A 22,946-nucleotide genomic window follows, 5' to 3' on the forward strand; every position below is an offset into this window, starting at 1 on the left:
GGTCCGTACAAGAGTCTCACGTCTTGTTTATAGGAAGGAAGCCATTCAGAAGACCATCATGGCCATGACCCTGGGCAAAGACGTTTCTGCACTCTTCCCCGATGTCCTCAAAAACATTGCGACCTCTGACCTCGACCAGAAGAAACTGGTGTACTTGTACCTCATGTCAGTATGCTGGGACTCGACCGAATCCTTTGTGATGCTAATGATGGCTGTAGGAACTACGCAAAATCTCACCCTGACCTCTGCATTCTCGCCGTCAACACCTTTGTGCAAGATTCCGAAGACCCCAATCCCCTCATCCGCGCCCTTGCAATCCGAACAATGGGGTGCATAAGAGTTGACAAAATGATTGACTATATGGAAGAACCTCTGCGAAAGACACTCCGAGATGAATCGCCCTATGTTCGAAAGACTGCTGCAATCTGCGTCGCAAAACTGTTCGATCTCAACCCTTCCATGTGTCTTGAAAACGGCTTCCTGGAAACGCTCCAGGAGATGATTGGTGATCCGAACCCAATGGTGGTGGCAAACTCCGTCCAAGCCCTCGCAGAAATAAACGAATCAGCACCCGAGACGAACGCCCTCCAGATCTCACCCAACACGTTGAAGAAGCTCCTCATGGCCCTGAATGAATGTACGGAGTGGGGTCGTGTCACCATCCTGAGTACACTGGCAGAGTACAAGGCGCAGGATGTCAAAGAAGCAGAACACATCTGCGAAAGAGTGGCACCCCAATTTCAGCATGTTAACTCGAGCGTGGTTGTCGCTGCGGTCAAGGCTGTTTTCCTGCATATGAAATACCTTCCGTCAGAAACGCAAAAGTCGTACTTGAAGAAGATGGCACCTCCGCTGGTCACACTGGTGTCTTCGGCGCCGGAAGTACAGTATGTTGCCCTTCGGAACATTGACCTTCTCCTGCAGAAGCAACCCGATATCCTTAGCAAGGAAATACGAGTCTTCTTCTGCAAATACAATGATCCGCCTTATGTCAAGTTCCAGAAGCTTGAAATAATGGTGCGGATAGCAAGCGAGGCGAATGTTGATCAATTGCTGGCCGAACTCAAAGAATATGCCTTGGAAGTGGACATGGATTTTGTGCGACGAGCAGTCAAGGCCATTGGGCAAGTTGCTATCAAGATTGAAAGTGCCAGCGAACGTTGCGTAAATGCGCTACTGGACCTGATTAACACAAAGGTCAACTACGTGGTACAAGAGGTGATTGTCGTGATCAAGGATATTTTCCGGAAATACCCAGGCTATGAAGGCATCATCCCTACGTTATGCAAATGTATCGATGAGCTGGATGAACCAAATGCGCGGGGGTCCCTGATTTGGATCGTGGGCGAGTATGCAGAAAAAATCAGCAACGCCGGCGACATACTCGGTGGGTTTGTGGATGGCTTCGCCGAAGAGTTTACACAGGTGGGTCTTCAACCAGATCCCCTCACTATACAGATTTCTGACGATGAACTAGACCCAGCTTCAGATCCTCACCGCCGTGGTTAAGTTGTTCTTGAAGCGACCGCAAGCTGCCCAAGGTCTGGTCCAGAAGGTTCTCAATGCTGCAACGGCCGAAAGCGACAACCCTGACATTCGCGACCGAGCATATGTGTACTGGCGACTTCTCTCCAACACCAGCGACCAAAACGCCCCTAAGAACATCATCCTTTCTGAAAAGCCACCCATAACCACCACGATTCAATCACTGCCACCTGCACTCCTCGAAAGGTTGCTTGGCGAGCTTTCGACGCTAGCTTCGGTATATCACAAGCCGCCAGAGCAGTTTGTCGGCCAAGGTCGCTTTGGAGCCGATGCGGTACAACAAGCTGCAATCGAGGAACAAATGCAGAATGCACGCGAAAACCCGTTGGCCGCAGCCGCAGCGGCTGCCGCTGTTCAAGGCAAGGCTCCTGAAGCACAAAATAACATCGAAAACTTACTCGACATCGATTTCGATGGTGCGGCACCTGCGTCGGCGTCTGAGAAACCCTCGGACGGTCTCTCTGGGCTGGAGGGGCTTGCAGGAACTCCACAAAGAGTGGCTTCACCGACGGTCGGGCAACCTGCTGCTCCCAACAACATGGACGATCTACTTGGAGTGTTCGGCAACGGAGGGTCTTCGACTGTTCCGTCGTCTACATCTGCTTTTGGGGGCATGTCTGACAGTGACATCTTGAATGGCTTTGCCTCGATGGACCTTTCGCAGCCACCGCCTCCTAAACAGCAACTTGACAATGTCGGTGGCAAGAAGACAAGCGAAGACTTACTATCCCTGTTCTAGCCTGAAGGGGTCAATCAGTACAATCTCGATAGGCATAGGTGAACGCACGTTCCTGGAGATAGGATCGGGGATGCATCCTTTATCGTCCTTGCCCGAGCGTTTAAAAAGTCTGTGCACACCTAAGTAATCAACGCTGGAGCCGTGCTCGCCGCCGGGCCAAGGGCTACCGAAGGTCACTTACTACGCATCGTCTCCTTGAGTAGGAAGGCGCAAAAGCTCAAACTTGGGCATCTTTCCCATCGCTTGTTGTGAGCTCTTGCATCATTTCGAGGAATTTGGATCGTTAATATCCGTGCTCGGGTCCTTCTGGCTGTGTGGATATCCCAGAACCTCACTGTCCTCCGGCCAGACCTGTTATCATTTTCCATCCTGGAATCCGACAACAGACTTGTGGCTAAGGCTGATTCCTAAGACTGGGCCATGACGCCGTTTCCTGCTTGGTCAACAGAATATCACCAATTTCTGGGACCACAGAAGATTCTCAGCTGAGCAGATAGTCTCTCCTCACATGTGGCTGGACAACAGAAATCGCACGCGAGATGAAAGTAGAATGAATAGAAACTTAGAACTGCAATGATCCTTTGTGCTGCTAACCGGCAGACTGAGGGCACCTTCTTTGGCTCGGATTGTCTGTTTGTGCTCATCGTGACCGTGATTTAGTCTGTGACGGAGTGAGCCCTAGAAAATCACAGTGGACAAATGGTTGAACCCTCCTGGTTCTACCTCGTACACTGCAAGTTGATGCAAGGCTGAGGCTGAAACTGCAAAAAGTGTCTATTCGACCAACTCGCGCTGCGCTAAGCTCTTTTCGGACGCGTCTGGGCGCATCACCTTCAAGGAGATGCAACGACCGGTTTCCCTTCACCAACGCGAAGTCCTTTAGTCATATCCACCAACCAATTTATCCCCTCTTCTGCACCATAATATCTCGCCGATGGAGTGAGCCTATTTCGCAATACACTGGACAGCTACTCCGTTCCAAGAGGCCCATCAATCCGTGTTGACAGAACTTTCACTCGGCTTGAGACGCTACTCTGCCAGAAACTTAGCCAGAAGTCATCATTGCTTCAAGTTTTGATCACGCCTGGGAGATCGGCACCATAGTATGAAATGATTGACTAAGATCACTCGATTGCCGAGATCCTGCAGTTTATCTGTACTATCTACCCAGTCTCTCCGAGCCTCCCCCGGAGGGCTAAAAGCCTGTCGCCATGGTCATCTGCAAATACTTCCTGCAGGGAAACTGCAAATTTGGTTGTACGTTCTCTCCGACAGCGTCATTCTAAACCACATCCTTGTCCGCCCTCCTCGCTTCCCAGATGTGACTGACAAAATTTTCTCAGCCAGTTGCCGGAACGAGCACCCCGGGGGAGGTGGTTTTGCAAGTCAGAACAGATTTGGCGCTCTCTCAGGCAATCGATTTGCTGGTGGAAGCGGTGGCAGCCGTAAGACGCACATATCCTCCGTCCATTTTCCGCCTCAGTAAGCCGCAGAGTCAACTGACACCATTGACCACTTAGCCCGGAGGGATGCCTGGCAGTTCAACCCGGACGATATCCCACACGATCTTGGAGCCGGGAAAGGTCGACCAAAATGGATTCTCTCCGCATACGGGCCAGGGAAAAACCCTCCGGCCTCGCTGTTGGTTGAGAATGAATTCAGCTCCGAAGAAGTGCGTGTGAGGTTCTATGACCTTGCGAGCAAAGGCAAGGAAACTGAAGCCGACCAAGAAGCCATCGCACTGTGGAACAAGGCAGAACAAGGCATCAACCAGATTCTCAGCAATGCGCGTGATGTCGAGAAATTTGTGCTGGAGGCGGAGAAGAAGCGCCCCAACAGAGACGACTTTACGCAAATGGATGGAACGAAATCCCGAGATCAGTTTATCAAAGAAATTGAGTCGCAGTCTAGTAGTTCGAGTCCATTTGGCGGAGGAACCAGCGGCGGCTTTGGCCAGGGCTCAGCATCAAGTCCGTTCGCGAAACCCGCTGCATCGTCGTTTGGACAGCCTACCCAACCCTCTGCCTTCGGGTCTTCTCCTTTCGGAAAACCAGCGTTTGGGCAGAGCGGCTTTGGCAGCGGAGGCTCAACAAGTAGTCCGTTCGGACAGCCTTCAACTGGTGGTGGGTTTGGGTCGTCATCAAGCCCATTTGCAAAACCGGCATTTGGTAGCCCTGGGTTCGGACAGCCAGCTTTTGGCCAAGCCTCGCAACCGACGTCTACCTTCGGACAACCCTCCCAGCCAACATCGACGTTTGGCCAACCTCCGCCAACAACTTCTGCATTCGGCCAACCGTCTCAGCCATCCTCCGCATTTGGTCAGCCGGCATTTGGTTCATCGGGCTTTGGGTCGACTCCTCAGAAGAATCCTTTTGCGCCAGCCTCGGCCTCAAGTGGCTTCGGTCAGGCTTCCTCTCCATTTGGCCAACCCTCTCAGCCCGGCTCAACATTCGGACAGCCTTCGCAGCCTACGTCCACCTTCGGACAACCAAGCCAGTCCCCCTCGACTTTTGGACAGGCCACTCAGCCTTCTTCGACATTCGGTCAGCCAAGCCAGCCTTCTTCAGCGTTTGGGCAACCATCACAGCCCGCGTCTGCCTTCGGCCAGCCTTCAGCGTTCGGCAAACCCGCATTCGGTCAAGCATCATCGACATTCGGACAGTCACCGCAGACTGTATCCGGCTTTGGCCAAGCTTCTACATCTACTACCTCACCATTCGGACAAGCTGCATCTCCTTCAGCCGGATTTGGCCAGACCACTGCTCCCGCATTCGGACAGACTAGTCTGGGGCCCGGTTCGATATCTGGATTCGGCCAAACTACCTCAGTGAATCCATTTGCTCCTAAACCTGCCGAAGCCCAGACCAAAGATGAGAACATGGAAACGACCACTCCTGCACCTTCACGTCCAGAATCTCGGGCAAACCCCTTCGCACCCTCCACCATACCTCCACCTGCTGTCCCGTCCCAAGGTCCGTCAGTAGCGAAGCCCATCATAAATACCTCGAAAATTCCACATCCGCTCACCAACCGACCTCCCCACGCCCTGCACTACACACAGACCCTCCCTCTCCAACCCACTCAAAAGGATGTCTCCGGTCGCCTCACCTTCTACCGCGGCCAACGCGTTGAGTACATCAACTCCACACCCTGCTATCGACGCCCTGATGGCCAAGGGATGGAAAAAATCTGGTTTCCTGATGCGGGAGCCACGCCGGATGTAGTGGCGTTGAACAAGGAGGATAAGATTGAGGATTGTGAGGGAACAAAAGAGGAGTATACAGATGAAGTTATGGGGCGCTATAGGTATCTATTCGAAGAAGGGAAGTTTCGGGATGGGAAGATTCCGTTGGTGCCGCCCTTGAGGGAATGGGGGATTTACGACTTTTGATCGGCATCTGCAATCGACTTTGGAGGGCTCTGGAAATTTCGAATTGCATTGTTCCGAAAACAGACAGTTTGGCATGGATGGAGAAATGGGCAAAGCGTCAGTCACTGGGAAATAACTATTTTGTCGATTGGGACATGTACGCTTACGAGAGGGTCAACGGCGCAAAACACGCGCGTCCTCTTCGAAATTTCTTGTTCATTGATTCCTTGACATAAATTTCGTCTCATGAATGCTGGTCCTCTCTAGCGTTGGGACGATTGGAACAGGACCAATACATCTTTCTCGACGTTTCGCTCGCCCACAATCATCAGCACCTTTTTGACTTGTCTCCTGTCTCCGACCCTCTCCTCCGCCGAACTGCGACAGTCGTACGTGGGATCTCGTCTCGTTTCCTCTCACTTTCTATGCCGCAATCGTAACCTCTACCTCGACGCCGGCCTCAATATTGATGATGATCTGCTTGACGACCTCGGTCGGGGCATTCAGATCGATCAACCTCTTGTGGATCCTCATCTCGTACATGTCCCAGGTCTTTGAGCCTTCACCACAGGGCGTCTTGCGCGTGGTGACCTTCAGCGTCTTGGTGGGCAGGCGGACGGGGCCCTTGACGCGCAAGTTCTTGGTCTTGGCGCGGTCGAGCAGCTCCGAGCACACTTTCTCCAGAGACTGCACTTTGCGCGAGGTGAGGGTGATGCGGATCTTGTGGATTTTCTGCACACGCAAACCAGTCAGTCAGTCATAACCGCCCGGTTTCGAGACATGGGCGCCGGCGGGAGAGAGGGAGCGGAGATGGGAAACGCACTGGGCCTTCGCCGAAATCCTTCTCGGGCTTTTGGAAAGACATTTTTGAGGTGTGGCGTTTGTGTGCAGGATGTGATGTGGGTGTTTTTGGAGTGAGATGGATGTTAGAGAGGTTGGAAAGAGCGTCGGCGCCAGTCAAGACCTGAACGACTAGGTTCGGTAAAGTGATGAAAGGCTGGAGGAGGAAAAGAGACGAGGGAAGAGTCTCAACTGTCCTGTGATGTTTTCAATAGCGATGCCATCTGCGGTCAAAGTGCGTTGGACATCTTGGCGGCGGCTTGATCCGCAGAACTAAGCCTGTTGTGGAACACTCTCCAAAAGTTTATTAGTCACCAAGACGATCAAGTGTTGACTTGTTTGACCTCGTTCGAAAAACTACAGTTTTCTGCCCAGATCTCAATCCTTGAACCGGTGAGGGGCTTCCCCTATTTCCGAGACAGATTTTAAACATACCGTCCGCTTGGAATGGAGCAAGTCCCAGGCATGCCAGACGGCCTCCCTCCATTGGCTCTTTACCCAGAACCAAACCTGCAGGTCAGCCTGCCGCCTGCCGAGTGGGAAGCATGTCTTGACTCATGGCTGTTCAGTTTGGAATTCCGCCTGCGGCTACAGGACAAGGACTTCTCCAGGTTCAGCTTCGCCCAGGACGCCAGTGGTGTGCCTTTTCTCGCGTCGTTCTTCAGTTGGACTCGAGCAGGTGGCACGGCGGCGGCACCGTCGTCGAGCTCGCAAAAAGAGAGAATCTTGGTGAAGCGGGCGTATTTGCTTCTGAGACGGCTTCTGCTGGTTACGCATACGCCTTTTGACTACGACGCGGCGAAACTCGTTGACCTCCTGTGTCAGGCAAGTCTGCACTATGCAGCCGTGCCGGACTGGAGAGCGACGCTGAAGACGCTTTGGAAGAGGGATCAATCCCAATTGACGCACGCGGTGGAGGACTGGAAAAAAGCCGTCTCAGCAGATCTCTCGATACAGCCCGGCTCAGGGGCGCTTCTGACGAGACTTCGCGAAATGAATGCATTTGTCAAAGTCTCCCCGGACGCAGGCCTCATTCTTATGACGGGCTCGGACTACCTCGAGACGCTGATGGAGACCTACGGTCGGTTGCAGACGTCGCCTGACGCCGGCTTGTTCCAAAGACTACTGACCGAGCACATGTTCTATTCCCTGCGCAGCCTTATGTCCGATGGGTGTTCCCACGGATCGCTCTTGTTAGATCACCTCTACTTCATGAAGTCCGAGGCCGATCGGCTAATGAAGGCAAAACCCAATGAGCCGACGTTGTCCTCGAGCCTGGTTTGCAGTACGTCGTTTTTAAGACACCTCGCATCAGACTCCTCTGTGACCTCCAGTCAGCGAGGTCAAGGATTGCTGGAGTCACTCAGCACCTATCGACAAAACACTAGGCATTTACACCCTCCGGTCAGCCCAAAAAGACGGAAATCTGCGAAAGGCAAAGGCAAGGCTAACGTGAATGAAGAGATGCACGTTCACAAGGCCTCGCAGATATCACAAGTGCATGAGCTCTTTCCGGATCTATCAAACCAGTATATCCTCAAGCTGCTAGACCATTTTCACGATGACACTGAGGCTGTGGTTGCTGCACTCCTAGAGCCTGATTCTCTCCCGTCTGACCTCCGAGATCGAGGCGCTTTTGAAGGACCTGCGCTTGACATTGCTGTACCAGCACATGATCTTGCGCCACATTCGACACCACCTCTACTTCCAGAGAGGAAGAACATATTTGACGGAGATGGCCTGGACAAGCTTCGGATATCTGCAGGTCGCCTGCACAGAGGACGGAAGGACGTGAGGATCGACCACACCGAAACGGAACACGAGCATGCACAACGGAAAGCGGCAATCATGTCGGCATTGGCGGCGTTTGATTCAGACGACGATGAGCGGGACGACACTTACGATATTGCCGACGTGGGTGGAACTGTGGATTCCACTCTAGACGCTGACACTAGGCCGCAACCGGAAAGAGGCCCTGATCAGAATCCTCACGAAGAGAGATTGTTCCGAGCATGGAAAGACAGCCAGGAGCTGTTCGCACGCGACAGTAAGACCCGGGCATTGAAGGTTCGACAGGATCTCAAACGGGAGACGGAAATGAGTGATGAACAACTTGAAGGATGGGCCATCATGCTGAAGAAGGATCCGAAACTGCAGGATCGCCTAGAAAAGAAGTACTCGGGTACACAGAGCTTCAGAGGGAGCCAAGCCGCGCTTACTTCGACCCGATGGCGGGGAGACAACACCCCTGAGGATAGTGAAGGAGAGGCGGGCAGTGGCGGGCGACGGATGGAGCAGGCACAGATACGGGGGAGTCGCGTATGGGGACGTGGCCGCGGTGGCGTTGGAAGTACGGCAGGCCCCAGCGGCGACGCAGCGACCCAGGCCGCCAGGAGGCGAAAGGAGCAAGGCAGAGGAAGGGGAGGAGCAAGTCACAATAGACGTGAGGGGAGGGCCCGGAAGATGGGCAGAGGCATGGGAGGTGGGGGTGTGCAGCAGTAGAGAGAAAGTCCCGGGGTAGACAAAAAATGACAGGTCTCTCACCTCGATTTGACAGTTGACCGTCGGCATGTGTATATCAATCAATTGGTAAGAGTAATATAAAAAGGACCTACCAAGGTGGGTGATACTCGTACTCGGTGCTCAAGGGATGAATAGCAGTCCGGTTAAACTTCCCCTTTTGGGCTAGTGAGGTAGAATGGCCGTTTGGTTGGCAGGAGTTTGTTTCGTTTGTTCAGTTTGTTTCCTCAGCAAATCGTCACTTCACTCGCTGGCGTCGTGGCGGGTGTCGCATGCCTCTGCTCTTCCTCAAACAATTCCGCTCTTCTACCATCCTTCGTCTATATCGCCTGAAAGCGCTACCCAGCAACCCTGTGGCTCTCTACCGTTTTAGTTTTTAGGCTTGGAGACCCGATGCTCTCCTAGACAAAGCGACAAGAACGGGCGGTGTCCGGGGTGACAAATCTTGACTGTGAAGCAGCCAAACCATCAGACCGACAAACAAATCTTACACTCACGATTCCTAAGGCCGTTGCCACTTATCATCAAGAACAACACCAAATCAACACTACGCAACCCTCTATAATCTCGTCCTCGACACTCCTGAGCCCAGTCCATCAGAGGCCGACATGCCACTCACGTCACAATCTGTCACCATCTAGATCGACAAACCTGGAGATGACAGACACAGCTACGGCAAACGGCACCCCAAATGGAGCACATGACCAGACTTACGATACCGCCCATATCCTGGAGGCCCTACAGGTCATTCACAACCCCGCCACCAAGAACGAGGTCAGGACCCAAGCTTCAGCGTACCTGGAAAATCTAAAGTTGAGCCGGGAAGCGCTTCAGTACGGTTGCGCCCTCGCAGAAGACAGAGGGCAACCGGTTCTGGTACGACATTTCGGCCTTTCCCTGCTGAGCCATGTTATCCGTCATGAGCATCACCATCTCTCCAAAGAGCAAACTCATCAGCTTGAGAAATGTGTTCATGAGCTTGCCCATTCGATTCAGGACACAGATCTTGTCTTCATTCGCAACAAAATCGCCGAGCTATGGATCGAATTGGCAAAGCGGTTCTGGGCCCTAGATATGTTCGACTTGGACAGGCGACTGGTGCACTTGTGGGACCTGGACCTTGTCCGCAAGGACTTCGTCCTCACCATACTGGAAAATTTGTCCGAAGACATCTTTGTTCGCGACGATAGCATTGCCATCTTACGAGGGCGAGACCTGAATTCGGCGCTTGTCGAGATCTTCACATCGAGCTCCAACTTTGCAGGAGGCATCAAGATCGGCGACATCACCCACTACATGCGTTACGGAGAGGAGGGTTGGCTCACTAGAATCAGGACATTCCTGGAGAGAGCAATCCAAAGCCCTAACATAGAAGGACAACTCAAGGAAGTCGTCCTTAAGGCTCTTGCGACTATACGCTCGGTCTTCACTTGGGTAATGACACCAGCTATTGTACACTCGATGGCTTTGGCAGTGACTTGTGGGTTCCTCACCCGCGCGGACCCGGACCTCATCATGGCTGCCATCGACAGTCTTCTGTCGTTGTACGGAAGAGTGCGATTAGAAGAGCTCGAAGTGCAAGCCCTCGTGCATCCTATAATTCAGCCGGACAGCATCGCGACACTAAGGCAACTATACAGCTGGTCTGTTGTTTCGGTGAATGAAATGGACAGCAGCAAGTATGCCATTTCGAAGAAGCTCTCTGAGTTGATGTCCCTCTTCGCGGATCACATGTGCCAATATAAACCTCCAGACTTCGGCACTCTCGACTTTTTTCCCTTTTTGCGGTTGTTGACCATGGTTGCAGAACATGAAAGCCTGATCGTCTCTATCCCAGTCGTTCACTCTTGGGTCAAGATGCTGGAGGTGCCGAGCTGGCGGACATCTTCTGCCGTCTCCCAATGTATCGGGCCGCTCCTGGAGGTGGCGTCACAACGACTCATGCAATACGATCAGATTCCCGAGGACGCCCAGGAACCCGTCGTGATTTTTGTGAATGAAGAGATCGAACTCTTTCCGGAGCGGCAGGGTTTCTACATGAACTATCGCAGACTCTGCTCGGCTGTCATTGAATGGATCTGTTTCGCACAACTGGAAGAGGCGATTTTTGCGGTCATGGGCCGAGTCGATTCTCTCTTGAATGAGATCGAAGCAGCTGAACAGCAATTCGATCCCACGAGGTACGAACGTGTCTCAATGCATTTACTACGCGCCGATGGCTACTTTGCCTTGGTTGATGCAGCTTTCAAAGGGTTCGATCGATGGCAGGTGGCGCATCGAGAAAGTTCAAGTCCGGAAGAAGAACAGCTCGGACGAAGAATTCGGGAAGAAATAAAAACTTGGACGTGGCAAATGATGAGCGCCAGACAATTTAAAGACCCGCAAATCAGACAACGCCAGATCAAGACGGTAGTCGAAGTTTCCAATCGAGCCTTAAAGAAGGACACCGGCTTCGCCTTTAGAGTTCTGGAGCACATATTGTCATCGTTCATCATAATTGGGCAACAAGGCTCTGCTTATGCGGATGCTGTCGAGGACCTTCACAGCTATGCAACCAGCGAGTTGAGACGCTTGTCGCTGCAACATGCCGACTATTTTGTCACCTTCTACGACCAGCTGCAGGTGAAATTCGCAGATCTGATAGATCAAATCGGTGCCAGTGAGCGGCTGCAGGTTGATTTGAAATCTACGCTCTTCTCTGTCGTCCAACACGCAACAGGAGTCGGCTACGCCCAACGTCAGGCTAGGCTCGAAGAATTTCTTCGACCGATTGCTGCAGCCTGGGCGGATCAACGCTTTCAAACGGCTCTGGGCAGCCTTGAGTCATTTGCTCATTTTCAAGCATTCGATCAGATCGGACCCTACCTGGCATCCTTGGATGCGGGAAAGATTGAGGATTGGTCTGCAGTACCCTACGACAATCGTGGGCTGCAAATCCAGGACGAAATGTCGTCCGCTTATGCGAAATTGCCCCTCCGAGCAACACGGATTTTTCTGAGCATATCGACCGAGAGACTCGAGCAGGGTTCTCAGCTCCAGAAAATGATTTGCGACATGTGGTCACCTATGGTCCCGACGATGCTGGAGTACGTCCTCCGGCTTACGAGCTATAACCATCAGTTGCACGATCCATCATCATGGCCCAATGTTCCCCCTGAGTTGGAGGGCGTCATCCGACGAGTTCTCCGAGACCGATACTGGCAGTCAGGGATATCGGCAGGTTCAATGGGCGACTTTCACAGCAGGGTCAAAGCCTCCAGGTCAACGCTCGAGGGATTTGCCTCATCAGTGCGCGGCAAAATACGGGGACACCTTGAACAGTGCTACAGCATCCTCCATACACTGGGCAGGCTGGGCCCGACTTTCTACAGCTTGCAGCAACTCCCTGAGTTGATCGCACAAGCTGCTATTGATACTACAGCTCCCCTGAGTCTGCACCATTTCTCTGTCATGCTTCAGATGTTGCCGAAGCTGATCGACGAATGTCCACCGGAGAGTCGGCTGCATTTCTTGACCCCGATCATACTGTCAGTCCTCGTGCAGATGGACAGCAAACTCTCAAGCGAATGGGAGAAGATGAACCAGCGAAAACAGAACAAGCATGACGAGGAGAATCTCGGCGACGAAATGAGAGACGACTCGGTGCTGAGGCAAACTACTTATAGAGCGATCAATCTGGTTGCGCACTGGTTACAACCAAGGCGCGAGCAGGAACTGAGCACCAAAAAGTCGATTGTCAATGGCAAATACTTGACGGACAGCACTCAACAAACGATGCGGGAATTTTTGCTTTCAAATGTGCTCATCCTCGAGAAGCTGCTTGTCCTCATCACCCATTCGCTGGCATTCAAGGATACGAAATCGTCCTACCAGATGCTTATGACTGCCCACCGCCTTGTTCCAGAGTTTGCATCCGACCGCTTTATTAGTGGCCAGGAAGCTGCCGCTGTGCGCGAGTACATCTCGACGGAGATGCTCAAGACGGCGATTACATGCTTGAACGATGGCTACTTTGCCGACCAGCAAGTATACTATTCCCAACTGATAGCCACAATCTGGCTTTCGTACGGTTTACCGAACCACATCCCCGCGACAGAGACTGTGCCCGCCCACGAGCGCCCGCCGTTGACCTCGACTCCCCGAGACGTGATCCTCAGCTTACCAGGTATGACGGAGGCAAAGGTTGCCCATGCTTCCACACTGCTTCTCAAGGAAGCTTCGATGGGCAACCGGTCAAAGAGGCTCCGAGCCATCATATTAGCACTACTCGAAGGCGTGAGAGGTGTCCGAGTCAGTGAACTCGGCAAAATCGACACGAGGCAGCAGCACTCGAAGATACTGGAGAAGTACAAGCAAAGAGAGATGTTGAGCATGCAGGATGTTGAAGAAGCGGGGCAGTCGAGAATTAGGTCCGGTGCTGGGGACGACGGAGCTGATTTGGCCGGAGTGGCCGATATGTTCGCTGGCTAGGAGCAAGAGGCAAGCTACGACAGTGGAAAATAGAGCAAGCAGATTTGTTGGGATATTCAAACGAAGATTGGATAGGGGCCACGTGAAGCTCAAACATGACTTGGGGCCGTGAGAAGTCGGCCCTCTTCTTGCTAGATGACCATCCGTAATGGAATGATGGTTTCCTGTTCCAATGCTGTTTTCTGTATCGTGAGTTTTTGTTTATGTACATGTCGAGGTCGCTGAAGATCTTTCTACATCCCAACCCTGAACCCTCCCGAGGGTCCTTGCTATTGTGGCGTTGTAGGCTCTCCCATTTTTGGGAGTGATTGCGCCCGTCCAGGGGACTTACGAGCGCCGGGGAAGAGTAGCCAGGCAGCGTTGGAGGATATTTCAGGTCGAGGAAGGAGTTCCGCTAGTAACAACGCTCCGACGTGGTCCTCTCTATTCCACTGTTCTGCTGGGTGTAGCTGTGAACGTCGGTCTCACGAATCTGTGTGAATCAGGTCAGGTCTATTAGCAAGCGTTCTTGTTGTCTTCCTCGTCGTCGCTTTAGAGTCCTTGTGTCCCCCCTTTTCCGCCTCTTTCTACATCATCCAATCCGATCCAGTCCAGCCGAGTCCAAGACGAGAACAATAACAATGCAGAAAAAGGGAAAAAGAAAGGCGTACCGATCACTGTTATAAGCCCCGCTCTGACTGCCCAGCAATTCTTTCTCCCTGGCCAAATCGGCATAATACCTCCTCACTTGATCCCTGTCCTCCTCCGCCTGCAGTAATGGCGTCAGGTGTATCCGGCTCCACATCTTCTCTCGGGCCATTTCGTGTTTCTCGCGCTGGCCGACGAACACTTGACGCCAGCCGTAGGCCATCACCAGGCCGACGCCGACGAGGTACCAGAAGGGTTTGAGGCCGCGCGTGGGGATGTTACGCTGCGGGAAATGTTAGTGCTGCTGCTCCCGAAAACGAAAAATAATGGAGGGTTATGCGCAGGGAGGAACAAGAGGAAGAAAGATGTGGGAGGAAGCTTTGTGAGACGTACTCTGTATTGGACGGCTTCGTAGCCGCCTGTTGGCGGGAGATCTTGAGGCATCTGTCTAGAGGTCCTCCGAGGCTTGACTGGTCTTGTTGTCGGTGTTGGACCTACATAGACAGCGCGGGTAGTGGTAAATGGGTTGTGTGAGGGAAGCTTTGGAGTCGGAGATGAGGTCAATTGAGAGGTCGAGCGATCGAAGTTCGGGGTTGCCTAATTTGGACATGCAGCTTAAAGCAGCACGTACACAATCTCGCAGCGACCACAAGTGCTGCGAGAAAAACTTCGAAAGCTCTACGTTCACTTGCCAGCAAATCCAAGACCGTCAGCGCGAATGGCACCTGCGATGGAGGCAGAGGAGCGTCCTGCAAAGCTTCGGAAGCTCAACTCGAACGATGACATGGGCTCGCCTGAAGATGCAGGTACACCTTTGTTGTCAAAATTACATGGCATGGTCACTGGCAGCGTCGATGCTCTCTCGTTGCAAAACAGTAAGCTAGAGGGGTGTGCTGCTAATAATGAAGATCATTCAGTGACACGAGAAGAAGAAGACCTCCAAGATGAGTCGGACGGCGTGGAGTTGGACCCAGATACCGAACACCACCTTCTCCACAAGGTGCCACTGCAACATCAGCAGCAAGACGACGACGGTTCAAAGCCGCTTTCCAAGAACCAGCTGAAGAAATTGCGCAAGCGAGAAGAGTGGGAGGCAGCTCGAGATTACCGCAAGGCAAAACGAAAACAGAAGACACAGGAGAGAAAGGCGAGGAAACGGGCAGCTCGAGAAGAGGAGGAACAGCACCGTCTCCAGCTACTACTACAACAACCCTCCCTTGTCGAAGGAGAAAACGGAGACGTGCAAAGGACAAAGACGGATACACCACACCTGCCCTCCAAGATCAAATTCCGCCGTCCGGTCCAGGTCCCCATGACCATCATTATAGACTGCGGCTTCGACGACCTCATGATGGAAAAAGAGCGCATATCCCTAGGTTCACAACTTACGCGGTCTTATTCTGACAACTCCCGCTCCCGTTACCAGACAAATCTTGTGATTAGCTCCTGGGGCGGGTTACTGAAGGAGAGATTCGATACGGTGCTCAGTAAGCATTACCTGAATTGGAGGAATGTGACGTTTGAGGACGGGGATTTTGTTGCGGCGGCGAAGAAGGCTGAGGAGTTCATGAAACGGCCTCATGGTGGGAAGTTGGTCGCGTGCTTTGAGAAGTACGCTCATGGTACGACTGCTGGCGCTGGTGGGCTGGGACCTGCTAGGGGCGAAGCATGCGAAGATCTGAAAGATGCAGAAGCTCCCCGAGCCGAAGGGGTCGGGAAACCCGACACAGGTGACCCTCTCATGGCCCAGGATACCTCAGCGCCAAAGAACCCGGAGTCCGCTCAACCGGAAGCTCACCGTTCTTCTTCGCCATCAGACCCCACTTTATCTCAAGGCGAAATAATCTACCTGACCTCCGACTCTCCTGACACCCTCGACACCCTCTCCCCGTATTCGACTTACATCGTCGGCGGCCTGGTCGACAAGAACCGCCACAAGGGTATCTGCTACAAGACGGCCACGTCGCGTGGGGTCAAGACGGCGAAATTGCCCATCGGTGAGTATCTGGAGATGACGTCCCGCAAGGTCCTGGCGACGAACCACGTCGTCGAGATCCTACTGCGGTATCTCGAGGAAGAGGATTGGGGCAAGGCCTTTTTGAGGGTCATTCCCAAGAGGAAAGGCGGGAAGCTGAGGGAGGAGGCTGGGGCTGTGGAGGGAGAGAAGAACGGGAAGTCTGAGGGGGATGAGGAGGAGCAGGGGGAGGATGAGGACGACGTCGATGGTAATGACGCTGATGACGGTAGTGGTAATGACGATGTGTCTAGTGAACACCAGGGTGATACAACATGAAAAAAAAAAGCCCCTTAATGGGTCAGGATGCGTGTGGAGAAGCGAAGTTATACCTAGGTACTATTATTAGAACCGCGGTACTATGTGGTGGTCCTAGGAATGTCATCACTTGGGCCTAGTTGCGTCAGGGGTTGTGTACCGATTCATTCATGATAACATTTTCCTTTCCAAGCTCCAGATATGGAAAAATGGAAAATGGACAGTTCAGCAACTTGTATCCCAGCGGCCCAGCTACATGCAGTTTATCCCGACAAGACAAGAATATCTAGTGCCTTCTTCAAAAAGCGCCCAAACACAGAAACCATGTTCCCTGAAGACCAAACAAAACCGCCTTTCCAGGACCCAAAAAAAATTTCACATGACCGAGCAGTTCTCCCTCATTGTATCCAGATACCCAGCTTCAGAATCATCCTCCTCGTTCAACGCCCCGGCCTTCCTCTTCATTCCCTTGACGGTCATGCTCTGCTCCCCGGCCCCGTGCCACCATTTCATGACCTGCATGCCTTCGCCATCCACATCCAGAACGTCGATTCTCCATCGCCCGCCGCTGACCTCCACCTGCGTCTTACCAGGCGGGAAGTGAAACTCGGGTAAGAAAATCTCCGTGGGAACGGATTCCTTTGTCGGGTTGTCAGAAGTCAAGGAGAATGTGAATGTGACGGTCTTCAGGTCGAAGCCGTAACTCACAACGTCGCCGACAGTTGCGATTGGGGAAGGTCGGACCCAGGCTTCGGCAGCACGGAAGCCGGGTGTCCCCTCCGTAGTTCTCGGAGTAGCTTGAAGCGTTTGATTGATCTGCGGGGTTTTAAGTGCGTCTTTGAGGTTTGACGGGTTTATTGTGGTCGAGTCAGACAGTGTCGCGCTTGAATGGGAGGTTGATTGCTGGCCAAGGGAGGTTATGGAGGGGTTGGCCGAGGGGAGCGCAGATAATGTAGAGATGCTGGGAAGGAGCGGATCGTCGACTGAGACGATAGAGAGATCTTCGCCGTTCCACAAGTCGCCCCATTCGTGGTTGTTCTGGCGACATTAGCAGTCGAACGTGCTGGGCTAGAGTATTACTTACCTGACCGACGTAGGTCCACAGAGTATAGCCCTGTGCACCCGACCCTTCCAAGGCGAAATGATTGGCATCTAAGGCTGAGATCTGGCTGGAATAGTCACCGGTCTTATAGGCGTATTTGTCATCCATGTCGAAAGGAATGCCAATTTCTGTGAAAAGCGTGGGATGGTCTCCTAGAAAATTCACCCCTTCCTCACGTATCGCCCTTAACTGGTCCCGCAAACATTTCCGAATAGCGGTCTCGCCGAGCCGAACAGCGAACACGGGGTTGGAGTATTTGTGACGCAGTATACCAAAGACGTCCACATTGTAGTATTTGTTCCAGTGTTTCTGGAGTAGCGTGATCCCATCGTAGTAATGAGTGGAAAAGACCAATCTCTCATCGTCGTCGACGGTCCCTTTAATGCTTGGGGGTATTTCGAGAACGGCCGATTGCACCAGAATCAGGCAATTCTTGTGGATCGAGCGGATAGCGTCTCTATACTTTCGGAAATGTTGCATGTAATATATGTTGGTGTATTTGAGGTAGTCCAACCTCTCGCCTGACTTGGGTATCGTAGCGAAATAATCCGGCTTCAAAAGTTGGTCTTGGCTTGGATCCCAGACGCCGTTTTGAGCCCATAGACACTCGCCGAGCCTCCAGCCAGGATCTCGCTTCCAGCCATACTGCGTATCATCGAAATCTTGCGAAAGCCAGGCCGACACCCCTTCCGGATCCACTAGTTCTCGGCCACTCTTGTATGACCCGAAAGTGCTGAACTCGTAGACGTCGACTTCTGTAGCCCGCCCTGATCCCGTGAGAATGGATTGCCATGGAGTTGGCATTGTTCCTTTCCTCATTTTCAGCTCATCCGGAAGCGCGTCCAGGTCTTCCCAGCCGATCAATCCTCGATGCGGCTCGTTCATCGTCTCCCAGCCAATGATACAATCATCCTCCAGGCCGCCAGCGTCGTGTATTCTCTGAGCCAGATGTGCACAAGCTGAAATGAAATGGTCCGTCAAGTAGTCCTGGATGTTCTTGCCATCTATGATAGCGTTTGGAGCAAAGTCCCGACCAGCATAGAACAGGGTAAATGTAGTCTCAGTAGCCATGCGGGTGTAGTTGGTGGGCCACAGCATCTTGGGGAATTGTGCAGGGTCCGGCCAGGTATTGTGAACAACAGCAGCTTGGTTCGCTACGAAGGTCTCTGGATCCAGCCCACAGGCATGGAGGGTCCACAGGGGTGCGCCGGAGCCGCCGGTAAACCTTGACCAGACGTCCTGATGAGGATCCATGAAGACATAGAGACCATAAGACTTTGCTATCCGCAGGAGCTTGATGGTGTGCTCTACAAACTCCTCGTCGTATTGGCCTGGCCCAGCATGCTCCAGGGCTTCCCACGTGAAGATATACCGAATAAGATTGTAGCCCCATCTTTTTATCCTTGCAAAGTGTATATGTGCCTCCTCTTCCGTGAAAGGGCGTCCCACGAAGGAGACATTTTTGGCGTCGAAGAAGTCTTTAAGTTCGTGCGAGGGTTGACTCGGGTGACGGGGCAGTTTGCAGTCTCCAGAGACGTTGATGCCGCGAAAAGTCACCTCGCGTCCTGCGGCATCTCGAAATCTAACCCCGTCGATTGAGAGTCCACGGGTCGTCATTGGAGGGCGAGGGTGATGCTGGGAGGGTGATGCGGGAGCATGCGGCAAGCACTGATGCTGGGCAGAGTCAATTTGTTCTGAACGGAGGGTTGTTTACGGCGTCAGCGACGGAGGCGGGAGACTCAATACAGAGTTCCAGAGACTTGGTTGTGCCTCATAGTCGACTGAGATGGATGAGGTAGTAGTGGCCTTGGACTCCAAATTGGCTCTCAAGTAGCATACCGAGCGAACATCTCCATTGGGAATAAAGGACGATCCGCCGATGGTCATGCATGCCAAAGGTCAATAGAGGTTGTTCGCGCCGTGCCCCGTATTGGGTCACAAGTGATGCCGCCCTGTACTCACCCCCACGGCACCGACACGGTACCCCTGCCTTAGTTGCCGCTCGCTACGGTGAGAGAAGAGTAAGAGGATCTCGGAGAATTCACCATAGGGTCACGGTACCATTTTCCTCTCTCTGACATGTGAGCATATTCTTCTCATCGATACCAAGACTGGCGAGACTGTGCTCCACGCTCAATTCAAGTCTCAAAATAAGGAGAAGGATGCAGAGGTACTGCGCTTCTTGCTCGAGACCGGGGAGATTGAGATTGAAGCAACGGACACAAACGGCTGGAGTGCGCTGACGCACTCAGCATAAGGAGACTTACCGAAGGTGGCGAGACTTCTTTTTGATGCAGGCGCAAACCCTTGCTCTGCAAGCACTGGCAATACAAGCAAGACAAGAATCGGCGCCTTCGTGGTCTATGATGTAAAGATATACCAGTCGTGAAAGTCGCTACCCTGAAGGAACGAGAGGCACGAGCGGAGCTTAGTCAAAGCCTCTACGAAATATGTATAGGAGGATCTTGGAGGATTCACCATGGGCCCACAGTACAATTTGTCTGACATAGCATCAACCGCACTGTAACAGTACCTAGACACGGAGCAATTAATTGCTCTTTGTATAGACAATCCTTGGTGTTTATAACAATGATGCCCTCCTCATAATGGCACGCTTGTGCCGGCTGTGCTGCCAACATGCGGAATCATGTCGAGCAAGAGATTTTCCTATCCAATATCAAGACATTGCAAGGGTTAAGCTGAGATTCATCACTGGCACAGAACGGTTAAGATGAAACTGCTGTAGCAGCTCTTCATCAAACATCCGCCTCCATGAAGAGGAGCGAACCAGAGTCGCTTGAATGGGAATCTCTCCAGACAGCAACTTGGCCCTTGGGTAGCACCTTCGTATAATGGCAACTTCGCTGAATGTGACTGACAGAGTCCAGCGTCACCAAAACTTGGTGATGTCAGTGTCCGGGCAGCATCCTCTGTAAATCTAGGTATCTCGGTATCGGTTCTGCCGGTTCCTCGGGCATTCGTCATATCTTGGAATGTGACCTCCTGATCACCCCCATCCCGGATGTGCGAAAGAATCCCATACCTGGGAATGTCGTTACTGTGGAAGTAGATCAGGCTGAAGCTGCTGTTGGTATTGGCGGTAAGTAGCCGCGTAGTGAGGGCAGTTTTGGGGGATGAGGAGTATGTCGCTAGATATATAGAGCTTTTGAAGAACGCCGTCCGCCAAAGCTGAATTGGGACTTATAGGCAACTAATATGTCAATTGGTAAACTGAATCTGGCAGCCTGAAGGGAGGTCATGTCGCAGTGCTGCGCCAGCGCCAAGGGGTCTTTGCAGACTCTTGGTACGGCGATTCGTAGATGAGTAGATGAGCAATTCCCTCCCTTCCTCCTTCCCATCCCTTCCCCTGAAGGCTCGGATACACCAAAACTGCAGTGCTCTCATGTTAGGTAGCAATGCATTCAGCTTGGCCCCCAGTCTTCAAGCAAATGTGATAGGCCCGAGGGCCCTGAGATATTCAACACTAAGGATTGCATCGACAAGTTAAGTAGCGCCGAGCTCTCAGAGGCTGTCGACTCGATGTTTGGCTGGTACTGGGAAGCTACAAGATGCTACGTCTACCTTTCAGATGTTTCGACTGGCAAGCATTCTCGGTCTTCTCAGCTCCCATGGAAACCAGCTTGTAGGCAAAGCCGATGGCGAGGGAAAAGCCCACGCGCTCGAACGGCTTCGAGAAGCGATTGGGAAGCGTTCGGGTAGTATGCTAGATAAATCTCGTCAGCGTCACTCTATGTTGGATCCGGTTGTCAACGAGCTAAACGCCTGCTAGCAGATACCTGTCAGCTAGCAACGGATGAGCTGTCACATGAACTGACCACGCCGAAGACGCTACAACGATGGAGACCAAGCCACCCTATCATCGTGCAATGGGAACTGACAGGTGAACAGTCGGTTGATCACTCCCCCCACGGTAAACGAGAGTGGCAACAGAAGCGACTGAGTAATGACTAATGAACTCGAAATCCCACTCGATTTACCCCTCAGGAAAGTCCGGGTGTGCCAGACTAGACAAAGCTCCTTCAGGGTCACTCAGTATCCTTCATTTGGGACTCGACTATTCTTCTTGCTGCACCCATGGCTGATGGTAGGAGGTGTTGCCGCATCGATTCTTCCATGTCTCGCTCCAATGATATCAAGTTTCGTTGTTCAACCCACAGGCTCTCCCACCTTTGATCATCACATATACAGTCACTGTCCTGGGGAATATCAGGTGAGGGCCATCAGCCTTTCCGTCCGCTGGCAATGATGCCGATCCACTTCCACACAACCGGGCCGGACGCATACTTCTCTTTGACATAATCCAAGACCGCCCTCCGTGCTGGCCCCTTCACCTGTTCCAAGCCCTCCTTCTTCCAGAACTTCTCGATCATCATGTCCAGCGAGAACGTCAGCATGGCTTCGACTTCTGCAACCTCCATCTTCGTGGTGTTCTCCACGACTTGAAGTTTAACATCCTGGAATCCACATTCTTCGAGATGTGCCCTGACGTCTTCAACGTTATCCCACCGTTCTGGTGTATCGGTAAATGCGTGTCGAAGTTGCTCATCCGAAGGGAACGGCGGCAATGAGGGCTCCCTCGCAATTCCTGCACGGTAGTCTCTGAACCATGGGACTTCTTGCCAGGTACTCAAGCACAGGGTCCCACCCGGCCGGAGGATGCGGTGGCACTCCTTAATGCCGGCGAGGGGATTGGATAGGATTTGTGGGCCGAAGTTGAAGAAGATATGCGTAAATTTGGATGTGGGAAATTTTGTGTCCTGCCAATCTCTCTGTCAGTGCTGGACAAACATAATTAAAGGAGCGGCATAGCGGACCATAGCATCGGCTTTTACCGCGGTCACGTTTGTCCAGCCCGAGGCATTGATGCGCCTGGCTACATTTGATATCATTGCATCGGAGATGTCGGCGCATGTGAGGTCAAGGCTGGGCTTCGCTTCTTGGGAGAGCTTCGACATGATGTGGGAGGAGACGACACCGCTTCCGCACGCCTGGTCAAGGACAATGAGTTGGGTTTTGTCCGAAGGGGGAAAGCTGGCATGCTGAAGGAGCATGTCTGCGAATAGGCCCATGATAGAGTCAGCTTGAGAAAACATCTTGTCGAACTGCCCGGGATCCATGTTGTACTTTTAGCAGGGAGAACGGAGGGAAAAGAAGTGTGTACTTCGGCGACTGCTCGGGAATCTGGATACTTAAAATGGCCAGGGGAATCGCGAACATCTAAGTGTAGGGAGAAGCCGGTGGCATCTTTATATACCTCCTGAATCTAAATGTCCTCCAACTCGACGACTTCAGGTACTTCCCGAAGGAGCGATCGGATAGATATGGGAAAACTCTCCGACCTCATATTGTGACTACTAACCTAAAGGTTAGGTATCTCAAATGTTTCCGAAAACCTGCTCAGGTAGAAGTCCAACCATGCCTGATTGCGGCACGCTGTTGA

At 52.5% G+C, this 22,946-nt stretch overlaps 9 protein-coding genes across 9 annotated transcripts; 5 read left to right on the forward strand and 4 right to left on the reverse strand.

Moving 5' to 3' along the window:
- Window positions 1–58: 58 nt before the first annotated feature.
- A1O5_03253 (uncharacterized protein) lies at window positions 59–2,284 on the forward strand (the record flags this gene model as incomplete). Its single annotated transcript, XM_007743865.1, has 3 exons — window positions 59–165; window positions 219–1,425; window positions 1,478–2,284. 3 exons carry the CDS (start codon window positions 59–61, stop codon window positions 2,282–2,284), a joined length of 2,121 nt encoding a protein of 706 aa, XP_007742055.1.
- Window positions 2,285–3,495: 1,211 nt separating this feature from the next.
- Window positions 3,496–5,675, forward strand: A1O5_03254 (uncharacterized protein; the record flags this gene model as incomplete). Its single annotated transcript, XM_007743866.1, has 3 exons — window positions 3,496–3,541; window positions 3,628–3,729; window positions 3,805–5,675. 3 exons carry the CDS (start codon window positions 3,496–3,498, stop codon window positions 5,673–5,675), a joined length of 2,019 nt encoding a protein of 672 aa, XP_007742056.1.
- A 402-nt stretch (window positions 5,676–6,077) lies between these two features.
- Window positions 6,078–6,519, reverse strand: A1O5_03255 (40S ribosomal protein S20; the record flags this gene model as incomplete). Its single annotated transcript, XM_007743867.1, has 2 exons — window positions 6,078–6,386; window positions 6,478–6,519. 2 exons carry the CDS (start codon window positions 6,517–6,519, stop codon window positions 6,078–6,080), a joined length of 351 nt encoding a protein of 116 aa, XP_007742057.1.
- A 440-nt stretch (window positions 6,520–6,959) lies between these two features.
- Window positions 6,960–8,996, forward strand: A1O5_03256 (uncharacterized protein; the record flags this gene model as incomplete). The annotated part of the gene is made up of 1 exon (XM_007743868.1): window positions 6,960–8,996. One exon carries the CDS (start codon window positions 6,960–6,962, stop codon window positions 8,994–8,996), a length of 2,037 nt encoding a protein of 678 aa, XP_007742058.1.
- A 675-nt stretch (window positions 8,997–9,671) lies between these two features.
- Window positions 9,672–13,484, forward strand: A1O5_03257 (uncharacterized protein; the record flags this gene model as incomplete). The annotated part of the gene is made up of 1 exon (XM_007743869.1): window positions 9,672–13,484. One exon carries the CDS (start codon window positions 9,672–9,674, stop codon window positions 13,482–13,484), a length of 3,813 nt encoding a protein of 1,270 aa, XP_007742059.1.
- A 571-nt stretch (window positions 13,485–14,055) lies between these two features.
- On the reverse strand, window positions 14,056–14,555 carry A1O5_03258 (NADH dehydrogenase; the record flags this gene model as incomplete). The annotated part of the gene is made up of 2 exons (XM_007743870.1): window positions 14,056–14,394; window positions 14,505–14,555. The coding sequence occupies 2 exons, from the start codon at window positions 14,553–14,555 to the stop codon at window positions 14,056–14,058; spliced, it is 390 nt and encodes a 129-aa protein (XP_007742060.1).
- Window positions 14,556–14,841: 286 nt separating this feature from the next.
- Window positions 14,842–16,404, forward strand: A1O5_03259 (uncharacterized protein; the record flags this gene model as incomplete). The annotated part of the gene is made up of 1 exon (XM_007743871.1): window positions 14,842–16,404. The coding sequence occupies one exon, from the start codon at window positions 14,842–14,844 to the stop codon at window positions 16,402–16,404; it is 1,563 nt and encodes a 520-aa protein (XP_007742061.1).
- A 354-nt stretch (window positions 16,405–16,758) lies between these two features.
- Window positions 16,759–19,102, reverse strand: A1O5_03260 (uncharacterized protein; the record flags this gene model as incomplete). The annotated part of the gene is made up of 2 exons (XM_007743872.1): window positions 16,759–17,421; window positions 17,468–19,102. 2 exons carry the CDS (start codon window positions 19,100–19,102, stop codon window positions 16,759–16,761), a joined length of 2,298 nt encoding a protein of 765 aa, XP_007742062.1.
- A 2,624-nt stretch (window positions 19,103–21,726) lies between these two features.
- On the reverse strand, window positions 21,727–22,623 carry A1O5_03261 (uncharacterized protein; the record flags this gene model as incomplete). The annotated part of the gene is made up of 2 exons (XM_007743873.1): window positions 21,727–22,263; window positions 22,321–22,623. 2 exons carry the CDS (start codon window positions 22,621–22,623, stop codon window positions 21,727–21,729), a joined length of 840 nt encoding a protein of 279 aa, XP_007742063.1.
- Window positions 22,624–22,946: the final 323 nt, after the last annotated feature.

The sequence above is a fragment of the Cladophialophora psammophila genome, assembly GCF_000585535.1.
Source record: "Cladophialophora psammophila CBS 110553 chromosome Unknown aczJe-supercont1.4, whole genome shotgun sequence".
Classification (NCBI taxonomy): Eukaryota; Fungi; Ascomycota; class Eurotiomycetes; order Chaetothyriales; family Herpotrichiellaceae; genus Cladophialophora; species Cladophialophora psammophila.